At 36.4% G+C, this 12,270-nt stretch overlaps 1 protein-coding gene across 8 annotated transcripts in view; it reads right to left on the bottom strand.

Moving 5' to 3' along the window:
* The window catches only part of Ralgapa1 (Ral GTPase activating protein catalytic subunit alpha 1), a 228,736-nt gene that overhangs the window by 106,964 nt on the left and 109,502 nt on the right, over nt 1-12,270 (bottom strand). For all 8 annotated transcript variants that reach the window (XM_013066624.3, XM_087197118.1, XM_087197119.1 and 5 more), the window contains 3 exons: nt 11,592-11,747; nt 9,505-9,633; nt 3,488-3,613 (listed from right to left, as the gene is read on the bottom strand). In XM_013066624.3, the coding sequence (XP_012922078.1) occupies nt 3,488-3,613; nt 9,505-9,633; nt 11,592-11,747 (411 nt within the window). The remainder of the gene's footprint in view (nt 1-3,487; nt 3,614-9,504; nt 9,634-11,591; nt 11,748-12,270) is intronic.

Consider the following 12,270-nt stretch of genomic DNA (forward strand, 5'->3'; position numbering starts at 1 on the left):
ATGAGAAAAGGGAAAAAAATGGAAATGATGTCTATGTAAACAAGGAAGGGGGGAGGGGGTGAAGGGTGCACAGGTAATGGGGAAAAAATAAGAATCAAGATACATCATGTAGAGGTACAAACACCCAATGATAAATGTAATCGTATTGTATACCTAAAATGTACCAATAAAAGAACTTAAGAATAATAAAAAAAAAAGATATCTGTGTTCCTATGTCCATTGTAGTATTATACGTAATAGCCAAGATATGAAAGAAACCTTGTCTCCTTCAAAATATTTAATGATTGTAAAGAAAATGTTTGATATTCACATATATACACATTCAAAATGAGAAATCATTAAGCCTTTAAAAGAAGAAGATCTTATTCAGTGGTGCATACTTGTAACCCCTTGAGCCCAGCCTGGGTTGCTCAGTGACTTAGGCAGACCGTATCTCAAAATAAAAAATAGAAAAAAGGCAGGAATGTGGTTTAATGTGAAGGCCCTGGGTTAAATCCCCAGTAATCCCCCCACCCCCAAAATATCAAAAAAAAAAAAAAAAAAGGAGAAACAGCAGACACTGGCTGTATGAATCTTCTATGTGGAATCAAAAAAGCTGAACTCTTAGAAGCAGAGAGTAGAATAGGGGCTAGAACAAGGGGCTAGAGGCTAGGGACAATAGGGTAATGTTAGCAAAGAGTACAAGTTTCAGATATGCAGGATGAATAAATTCTGGAGATGTAGTGTCCACATGGTGATTATAGTTAACAATACTGTAGCATATACTTGAAATCTGCTAAGAGGGTAGAGACTTTTCTTGTTCTCATTCCCCTCCCATAAAAAAGGTGAATGTATGACTTAACTTGACAATTACTACAAAGTATTATCAAAACACTATGCTGTATACCTTTGTATACAATGTTATCAGTCAATTTTACTTTAATAAAGCTAAAAGAAAAAAAATGTCAGCTTTTCTTTTGAAAATTTGTAAAGTATGATAATGTGTGAGTTTGGAGAAAAGTTTTAGATATTTAAATTGGATAAACAAAATATTCAAAGAGGGTTAAAAAATACGGTACAAGGATAGAATATTGAGGAGATTATATGCTTAGGAGACAAAAAAAAAACTAGTTTGTTAAGAAGTCAGAATACTAGGCCAGGGATTTAGCTCAGTGGTGCTGCCAACTGCCTCACAAGTGGAAGGTTCCGAGTTCAATCCCCAGTACTAAAAAAAGTCAGAATACTTAGTGAAATAAAAATTAAATAAAAATAGATCTGTGTAAGGGTTAGGGGTATAATTATAACATGTGGGAGGCCCTGGGTTCAATCTCCAGTACCTGCCCACCTCAGTCTTTCCAAATAAGCCACAGACATTTAGGAAAGACAGAGACATCAAAAGGGTCCAATGCCACAGTGGCTGAGGGGAACAAAAATGCCACTAAATTTCATAACTAAGAATTGGTTACTCATTTTAGAAAGTCATCCATACACTCACACTCAAGCATTTATTGGCCATATACAACTTATTACACTTCTTAAAAGGAGTAGTCTTCTACTTATTTTTGCAAATTAAGTACCTAGCCCAGTGGCTAGCAATTAATAGTTACTTAGAAAATATCTACTGTTTAAGCTTAAGAGCTTTCTATGTAACAGATTCTGCTAGGTGCCGACAATAAGATAGTTAAGTCATTTACTTATACTTAAAGAGTTTACAGGGCAAGAAGGGAGGCAGATTTGTACACAATTAAAATACAAGATCATGTGATATGAAACTAAAAACTATTAAATAGGTAAACTGTAGATATAAAATTCAAACAAACATGATGCTGTGCACAAAGCTCCAGTGAGCAAACAGCTTGGCAAGAAGCCATAAATGACTTCACAACAATAGTACTTAACTTTTTCATTAAATATTCATTTTCTGACTAAGAACAATTGCAACTTTTTTAGGCTTTCTGCTTTCTTCACCAGCATTAAAATTACTTGTGATTTTGGAGATTTTTTTACCCACAAAACACAGAATTTTTAAAAAAATTACTTCAACCATTACTGCTTACATGTCAGTCAAAAGACAGAAATACAAGGGGCTGGGGAATCTAGCTCAGTGGTTTTGCTGCCTGCCTCACAAGCGCAAGGTCCCGAGTTCGATTCCCAGTACAAAAAAAAAAAAAGAGCTTCCACTTAAAAAAAAAAAAAGATAGAAATACAGACATTATATAATAGGCTAGGCTAATCCCCAATTAACTCAAAACTGCCTAAGCAAGTTAACACTATTAACATGGGATGGAGAGCAGGCATACTTGGCCTTTATTATCTTCTAAAAATAAAAGCTATTAGATCATGAAGAGCAAAGGCAAATTTGTATAGTTTTTATTAAAATATCACTACAAATTTGCAATTAATCATATGATTTTATCTATTAAGTCAAGTTCACATATTTAACAAAAGATTTCTGAATATATATAATTTGCCAAGCAATGTGTTAGGCTATGAGAATACAGCAGTATATAGGACATCATGGTGTTTGTCTAAAGCAGAAGTTAGGCACTGAACAGGAAATTAAAGTATGATAAATGTTACAAAGAGAAATATATGGATACTAAGGAAGGGATATGCAACACCCCTGAGCATAAATTGGATTTAAAAACTTCAGAGAAAGCAAGTTTAAAAAAACTCATCAGAATTTTCTCTAAGGAGCTATAATTTCTTCTTCTCAACCTTCTTCTTATTCTTAGGATCAGTTCAGGTTGAATGTGAAGAATATCTGGCAACTACTGTGACAGGCACAACTATCCAGACAGCTAGGGATGCAGATCATGTCACACTTTCTCCTTTACAGAGGCTGACCTCCACAGAGGCACAAAACCACTTGTTATCTGCCTGTAACTGTTAAAAAGGCTTATACCCAGCCAGGATCGTTTGGCTCATCTGCTCCTCACAGGACATATTCACCGTTTTTTGGGATTAATACCTGGGACCAGGGCAGTTCTACTGCCAACTATATAGTCACTGTTAATTTTGTACCACTAGTCTAGCCCTTTGATGCTTCAGGTCCATGAGATTGCCAAACTCCAAAGTTTAAAAAGCAGTACAGAAGTTTCCACTACTTTATTCAATATAACATGCTAAGAAATTGGGAAAGGGGGTCAAATTAGGAGTCATATGCAGGAGTAGTCTGCATGCCTTACATTGGCAGCACTGTATCTAGCTTATAGGAAGGATGTTTCAATAAATGCTCAGTAAGTGAAGAAATCCAAAGTGATGGACATATGAGTAGAGTAGGTTCAACAGTGAGAAAGTTCCAAAGCAATTTAAACACACACAAAAAGGCAATGTTTCTAATGGACATTCCTTATCTGGAGGATAAGACTAGATATTAACTAAAAACTAAAGAACTAAACAGTTCTTTAACAACTATAAGGACTTCAAAAAGAATACAATATTTATTACATATATTTTATGGTTATACAATCACTTAAACGCTAAAAACTAGCATGTGATTTCTTACCTTAACATCTGTAAATTGAGACACAGCAATATCAGGAATGTTGGGATGGAGAGCAGGCAGTTCACAATATAAATTAGGAAAGCAAACCAAAGATCCCAGAAGAACTTGTGCTTCCACTCTTGGTGCCTACGTATTAGATTTTAGAATTCTTTAAAATATATTTAATTCAAAATGGAAAACAGACACATAGAAAGATTTAGGGGGCCAGGGACTTAGCTCAGTGGTTCCATTGCTTGCCTCGTACATGCAAGGTCCCAAGTTCAATCCCCGGTACCCCCCCCCCCCCAAAAAAAGATTGAGGTTTCCATCTATACTTTCTATGTAAAACACTGTTGTTCTCAGTAAATGGAATGGACAAACAGCAGAACTCTCCTCAAAAGCAGCGAATAAGCAGAAATCAGCCACAGTTAATGAGATTGTACATAGGATATAATTTAGTTTCCAACATACATTTGCCCTAATAGGAAGGAATAATATGCTGTAAATACTTCAGTTTTTTTTGAAACAGGGTTTCACTATGTCATTCCAGCTGGCCTTGAATTCACTGTGTCCAAGACGGCCTAAAACTTGTGGCAATCCTCCTCCCTCAGCTTCCTGACTGCTAGGATTACAGGCACCATAGTGCCTGGCTTGAATACTTTAATTTTAAAGGTAATTTACATTATAAATTATTGTTCAATAAGCTAATGATTCAATATCACTAGATTATATTCATTACTATCTAAGGATGAAAAATATAGATGAAAATGTTAACTAACTATATTTCAGGAAACAACATTCCAGATGATTTTTATATTACGCACAAGAAAAGCATTGTGTATACTACTGAGCTAAGAGACAGGGCACAGCTTAGAGAGGCTGGGATTCCAGCCCCAAATTTCAGGACCGGTATGTAGAAGTTCTTGAAGGGTCCCTGAGATGCGGATGACATAAGGACACAGATACCAAGAAAGGCTCACTATTGCAGCTTTCCTCACAATAGCCTGCCCTGTGTGCTCCAGGGTGTACTTTTATCTTGCTTTTTTCCTCTTTTACTCAGCACAAGCTCTCTCCACAGAGTGAGTTTCCCCCTCACTCTTCACTTTTACTTTTTTAAATAAACTTTGCCACTGTCTTTTTCTCATTTTGTTCAATTCTTTGAGACAAGAAGAACCTAGAATCCAATTCCAGATGGAGACAGTAGCAACACAAAAGCTGGTAACACTACTTAGTACAATTAACATTAGAATTTATGCTTGGACTGCAGATTAAAATAACCTCTTATCTTTTTTCTGAGTTATATTAAGTATTTTGGAAGTATCAATACTGAACATTTTTTTTTCCTCTTCTGCTTTCTTACAAACACCAGCATCTAACTTCTAATGCACTGTTTTATTTATTAAAATACCTGAAAATTACTGATTTGTTTAACAATACTTAATAAAAATGCTGATAACTAATCTATTAGACATATAATAATTCTTTCACATAAACCAAGAACTAATTGCTAAAAAAAATTTCCCTTTTCCCCCCACTTCTGCAGGATTGAACCCAGGGAGCACTGAACTACATCCCCTACTCTTTTCATTTTGAAACAGGATCTCAGTTGCCCAGGCTGGCAACTTGCAATCCTTCTGCCTCAGCCTCCCAAGTAGCTGGGATTAGAGGCATGTGCCCCTACACCCAGCTAAGATTTCCTCATGTGAAGAAATCTTATTATAAAGACAATGAAGCATTAATCTATTTTTTATTTTCAACAAAACAAATTATTTCCAGATTTAAAACAATCTAAATTTACAGATACAAGACAGTAGGTAAGGCCAGGAAGAGTAAGTTCACATCCACCATTCCAATTTAAAATCTTATAAAAATAAAATTGATTTAAAAAAACATTTAAGGAAAAGATTAGCTAAGATTTTTTTTTCAGTGCTCTCTGCACTTTGTTAACCTCACGGGGTGGGTTACAAGTCCCAGGTTACCAGTGGGGATCCCAGATCCTTAAGAAATCAGGTCACCCATCCAAGTTTGGGTATCCGGGGCCCTATGTCAGGCTGCATAGTCCTCATGCCTGATCTGGGGACCCTTGCACCCGACCTGGGGACACCAGTCCCAGTGGTGGCAGGGAACCCTCCCCGCAGCCAAGCATCCACAGCAACCCCGTGCACAAAGTCCTCTGCCCTACCTGGCTGGAAGATGCTTTCTTAGCTGTGGAGCGGGGATGCTCTCCAGCTGACCTGCTGGGGGTGGGTAGCTGCTTTCTTGCAGGGAAGGGAGATTGCTCAAATCACCCCCCGCCCCAGCTAAGATTTTTTTATGTAACTGGGAATGTTTGAGTAAGCAGATATAATGGGAGGGGCCCTGGAATGTGACTGTAATTAAGAAAGGCAAATGGAATCAATTATTTTGTAATCTGCCTATGAGAAGTGGGAAACATTAACAAAGGAAGACAATATGCATGGAATCTAAAATGGAAATACAAAGAGTAAGATTTGGACTCTATTTCTATGCCATCCAGACGAAAATACTGTCCTTAACATTTGGTATAGATGTATCAAGTTTGATTCCTGCAATGATGTGGTTTCCTTGTAGACTTTCTCAGTAAGTATTCATTACATGAATGAGAGAACACAGAAAACTGACTATTTTCTATATTTTCCCAAGGATGTTACATAACCAATATACTTTTAGATGCATAGGAGAGAGGTTAGTTGCCCAAAATAGATATTTTAGGACACCAGGGTTTAATTCTCCTGAAGAACCTTAAGAAAAGCTGCACATTAAAGCTGCAGAAAATGTGCAGATTATTCATCTGGAGTGCCTGGCTCACTAAACAGACACTTTTCACAGGAAATTGAAACAAATGAAATGGTTTAGTCTCCTCTGTTTTACTTTTTTTTTTTTTTTTTGGTACCAGGGATCGAACTTGTGTCCTTGCACTTGCAAAACAGGCACCGGAACCACTGAGCTAAATCCTCAGCCCAGTTCTACTGATTTTTGTTAGTATCTAAGAGATTAATAATCTGAGTACATTGACAATATAATAACGACTGTGCAGCTACCATCTTGCTTGTCTTTCATATAATCTACTTTTAGATTAATATAATTCTTTGGGGCCGGGGATTTATATATATATATATTTCTTCAATATTCCCATGGCACAGGTTCATTCACCTATCTCTTCATTTTAAAACAACTGTTTAGCTAAAATAGCATCATCATAACCTAGCCTGTGGCATTCAAGACCTACTAAAACATAGTCTAAAGCAGTAGTTCTCAATCTTGAACCAATGATTTTATCACTCCTTTGTGATCTTAATTAAAATGCAGATTCTGAAAATGTAGGTTAGCTGATTGCTAATGAGTGTCTAGATCATGCCGCATGTTCCTAGCGCACAGATCACGCTTTGGACAGCAAGGATCTGAAGTACCTTTCTGTTCTTTTCTGTCCACTATGCTCTTACAAAATAACTAGTCTCTAAACAAAACAGATTATTTGTTATTCTTTGAACACATTTTACTTATGCCTGTTTACTTCTGCCTGGGGTACCATTCCTCATCTCCATATACAACTACTAATCTTTCAGGGACCTTGTTCAGATTTTTTTTTCAATGAAACTTTCATCAAATCCATAAACAAAGAGTTTCCAAATAATTTTATTTAACAAACTATTTTATATTTCACATACAATGTGCCTGTCACATTATGTTCCAACCATGCAACCAATCCTCATTAAATAATCCTACTGGGCAGGGTATTTTTTTTTTTTATACCGGGGATCGAACTCAGGACCTTGCACTTGTGAGGCAGGTGCGGTGCCACTGAGCTAAATTCCTGGCCGAGGATATCTGTATTTTAAGAAACAGAGCCATAGAGAAATTAAGTAACTTGCCCAGGGTCACACAGCTATTAAATAACAGAGCTGGGATTTAAACCCTGACAGACTGGCTCTAAACTCCGTGCTTTCAACCATTATGCTATGCTCCTTCTCTTCAAACTCATACTTACATTCTATAGTTATTAATATATTTTCCTCTCTCCCCAGCAGCAGGCGTTACATTCCTTGAACACAAAGTGTATCTGATTTATTCCATATCCCTTCTGTATTCTACCCAAAGGAACTGCTGTGCTTTGGATGTGATTTGTCCCCCAAGAGTTTGTGAATTGGAAGTCTGATTCCCAGTGTAGTGATGTTCAAAGGTAGTGGGACCTCTAAGAGGTGGGGCACGACTGAGGCACACCACTGGAAGGGATTATGTAGCTCTTATGGATCCCTGACTTAGTTCTCACAAGAGTGAGTTGTTATGAAGTGCAGCCCTGCCCTTCCCCTTGCTCTGGCTTCCTGCCTTGCCCTGTGATCTTCCTCCTGCATGTGCTCCCACCATGATGTGATGTAGCCAGGGAGCCCTCGCCCTTGCCAGAGGTAGGCTGTTTGGACTTTCAACCTCCAAAATGAACTGTATAAACCTCTTTTCTTTAAGTTACCCAGCCTCAGGTATTCACTAGAGAAAATGAGCACTATAGAAACACTTTGTACACAAGTGGGAAAAAAAGGTTAATAAGCACAAAAGGGCTTAGCACAATGCTGAGCACATACTAAGTGGTCATACTAATATACATTCAATCAATAAATACCTACACTAATTACTGGCCTATGCTAGACCTGGAGATAACAAGATGAGTAAGACATGATTACTGTTCTCTGAAAACTGGAGAATCACGATTATATAACTAGCTTCTTCTCTTTTGGATTTGCACATTTCTTCTAGGTGACTGCACCTAATGTCATGGTTTTAAATAGCACCTATAAGGTAACATCTCCCTTGTGCCTTTGAATTTTTTTTTTTTTTTTGAGGCCAGGTCTTGCTATGCAATTCAGGCTGGCCTTGAACTCACTATGTGTAGCCCAATCTGGTCTCAAACTCACAGCAATCCTCCTGCCTCAGCCTCTGGAGTGCTGGGATTACAGCTGGGGCACCACCAGCTGCTCTTGACTTTTATACACAATATTCTCTTGACACTTCATTGTGGATGTCTAGTAGATGCCTTACCATGCCACAAAGAAACGCCATATTTAGTCCTGGTCTTTTGCAGCTTACAAACGAAATAGTCTGTATTATACTGTTTTGCAAATTTTAAAGTGTCAGACAAGTATTTTTCTCTTTCACATACCCTGTTTTTTCCTGTAGACTTTCAGTTAATTGTTATTTCTCACTTATACTGTGCTCCAGAGTGATCTTTCCAAAATACAAATTTGATTTCATTCTATGCTTAAGATCTTTTTGCTTAAGTTATTCAATCCTTATGATAAAAATCTAACCTTTTCAGCACTGTATACACAGCTACAGCTTTACTCTCTAGCTCACTTTTACTACTTACATACATACATTTTCCAGCTATGTTGATTTACTTGGTATTATCTCACAGCTCCACGATTGCAAGAAAAAAAAATCTCCACATATAGTTGTAGAGTTTAAGGTTAAATTTCTGGATTGTCTCATCACTGTTGTTTTATTTTTTTAAAAAAATATTTAACTGTCAAATACAGATTGAATATATTCAAGGTGAGCAACATGATGATTTGATATACATACACACTGCAATGATTACTCTCCACTGTTTTTTTCTTTTCTTTTTTTTGGTACCGGGGATTGAACTTGGGACTTTCTGCTTGCGAGGCAGGTGGCGGGACCACTGAGCTAAATCCCCAGCCCCTCTTTTTTTTTTCTATTAGCCCATTGCCCTTTCTTCACTTTCTTCTTCCCCTGTTTCCTTACATTTAATGTTAAATCCAGTTTGGTTATCAGATATTTTTACAGCTCTTGAATCAATTTACCAACTAATTTTAGTGATTTCTTATATGTTAGAATTTGTCCTTTACATCATTTATTATGCGAGAGGCAATCAATTTCAACTATACTCAGAACATACAACATCAGCTTGTTATATTTTTCTCCACAGTAGTTCCTCCCTTGTTGCTCTGCTAATTGAGCCCTTGTTAACTAAAGTTTATTATGAAGAACAAGAAATAAATACTTACATTGAGAAAAGCTGAAGAAGCCACTCTACCAGCTGCTATAATAAAATCCATAATGAGCATTGTGGCACCAGGCAAACCAAGTGAAAAGAACTGAGGCGAGCAGTGCTTGATGATTGTATTAACAATATCCTTAGAATAAGGAAAGGGGGAGAGAATATATGTAATCTTGGGTATCAGCCAATCAATATCCTTAGAATAGGTAATAGGTAAAAAAACTTAGGAAGACTAAATTTAATTTTTCTAAATAACCCACATTAGCAAAATATTCTGTTAAAGGAAAATGAATTTAAAACACATTTGTTTAACTGATATAAATAAAAGCACTTTTATCCATACTGGAGAGTAAGGAAGGCTCTTTGGTTCACAGGGATAAAAATACAAGGTCTGCATGATACAAAACTCTATTGCAGAGAAATTGTATTGTTGCCATCTAGTTGTTTCCATGTGATAACATATGCAGCAACTGGAGACATTCACTTTTTAAAACTGAAGTCCTTAAATGATAGCTATTTAGCCTCAGAAACCTAGACCTACTATTCATTCACTATGCCTTTGAAATTTACTATGAGGATGCAGAGTATTTGGCTGTCTTACTGGATTTGATTTTGAAAAATTTTATGTTTTATTTTTTTTTTGGTACCGGGGATCAAACTCGGGGACCTTGCGCTTGCAAGGCAGGCGGCGGCACCACTGAGCTAAATCCCTGGCCCTGTTTTTGGTTTAACTATGTAGTTTAGGCTGACCTTGAACTGACTATGTAGCCCAGGCTGGCCTCCTAACTCCCAGCGATCCTTCTGCCTCTGCCTCCTGAGTGCTGGGATTATAGGCATGCACCACCACACCTGGCTGTTTTGATTTATTTTAAATAAAAGCGTTTTCTAGTAATTAATGTTACTCCACTTGAGATACTTCTATAAGGTTAGGACACTATTTTAGATGAATGCAAGTTTTTCATTTTTTCAGAAAGAAATCTAATTATCATCTTTCAACTTTCTAAATGGCCTGTGAGTTACGTTTAACCACATTAGGATAAAAATATTTACATTACTTTGCCTAGTAATCTCTCTTATCTTTTAGTTTTACAGCCAAGATCAAGACTCCTAAAGTAATGTTCTAGAGTCATATTTAATGACTGTAAATGATACAACTGCCAATTCAATGTAATTGTCACAGTGCTAGTAAAATGGTAATAACATGCGAGGTGTTGGGGACCGGGGATTTAGCTCAGTGGTTCTGCCGCCTGCCTTGCAAGCTCAAGGTCCCAAGTTTGATCCCTGGTACCAAAATAAATAAATAAATAAATAGGTAAATAAGTAAATAAATAACATGCGAGGTGTTGTTTCTTATAGTTGAAAAAACACCCCTGACTGCTGTATTATTTATAGGCAAAAAAATCATATGCCTCAAGTATCAATTACAAAATGCCTACTACTTGTACATTGGGACATCAGAGAAACAATGTCAATCTAAGCAAAGGATGGTTTAATCACTTGTAAAAGCGAACAGGATGGTTGTTAACAGTTGGAGGGACACTCAAATCAATCCCCTACTACAGTAGTTCGTTTTGAACCATGTTTCAAGGATATGGTCATAAAATGGAAACAAACTATATATAAACCACTACATATGAATACAGTGGATCTTGACTTACAAACTCAATTTGTTCCTGAGGGCTGGCTGTAACTCAAGTTGGCCAATTGAAACCACAGGCTCCTCTATGCAGCCTTCAAAGTCTCTCTTGCACATTGGCAGATCTCAATGTCTTTAGAGAGACACTGTCCCAGGATTTCTCAATTAACCCCACACAGGAAAGGATGTTGTAATGTTCCTTCAAGAACTATTTAAGGGTTAAATCTGTACTTGAGACCATCTGGAAGCACGAGTGGCTGACATTTGGGTCATAACTCAAGACTGTTCGTAAGTTAAAACTAAAATTCCAGTCATAACCTAAGTTGTTTGTATGTCAGGCTGGTCATAACTAAAGGGTCCACTGTAGCTTTCATTTTAGGTCAAAATCAAGAGTTAAACAGAATTGAGAACCACATATAAACTCATAAAACAACTTTGTAAAAGACTTGTATATTTACCTGATCGATATGAAGTAATCCACAATGCATTATATTGTAGAAATGTGTTAGAAAATCTCTATTTGGTGATACATCTTGTCTTCTTTTCATTGTATTACAAATAAGTTTATAAGCATGTAATTTACCTTGTTTATATTTATCAGTCAACATGGTTGCCTAAAATTAAAAGATCAGTTTTAATACTCAAAAAACAATATTGTTTGTTAAATACTTCATTGAATACAGCAAGCAATAGAACTGTTTTTATTTATTTCTATGTTAGTCCAATTTCTTAAATGAACTAAAAGCCAGAGCTACTAAAATTTTGGTACTATCCAAACGACAAAACGTTGTGCTCGCTTCTGCAGCACATATACCAAATGACACAATGTAGTTAACAAATAACACAGTGTTTCATTTAGGAAAATGTACCAAACATCAAATAATACTTAAAAGAATTAAATCTATAGGTACACAGAATGTTCTGTAACACAACTTGAAGTTTATTTTTCACTTAAGCACAATACAGACACACTTCATATTCACTTTTGCTTTATTAAATAAAAAATTAAAACAATGTATCTGTAATTTTATCATGCCTACTCTCCTCCTCTCTATACAATGCCTAATGACTTCCTAAAGCTATTAAAGACTACGTACTCTAGAAAATTATATAGCTCAACTTTTTATCAAATGATTA

This window comes from Heterocephalus glaber, unplaced genomic scaffold (assembly GCF_053883595.1).
Source record: "Heterocephalus glaber isolate CG9 unplaced genomic scaffold, H.glaber_assembly_v1.0 deba00001662, whole genome shotgun sequence".
Lineage (NCBI taxonomy): Eukaryota > Metazoa > Chordata > Mammalia > Rodentia > Bathyergidae > Heterocephalus > Heterocephalus glaber.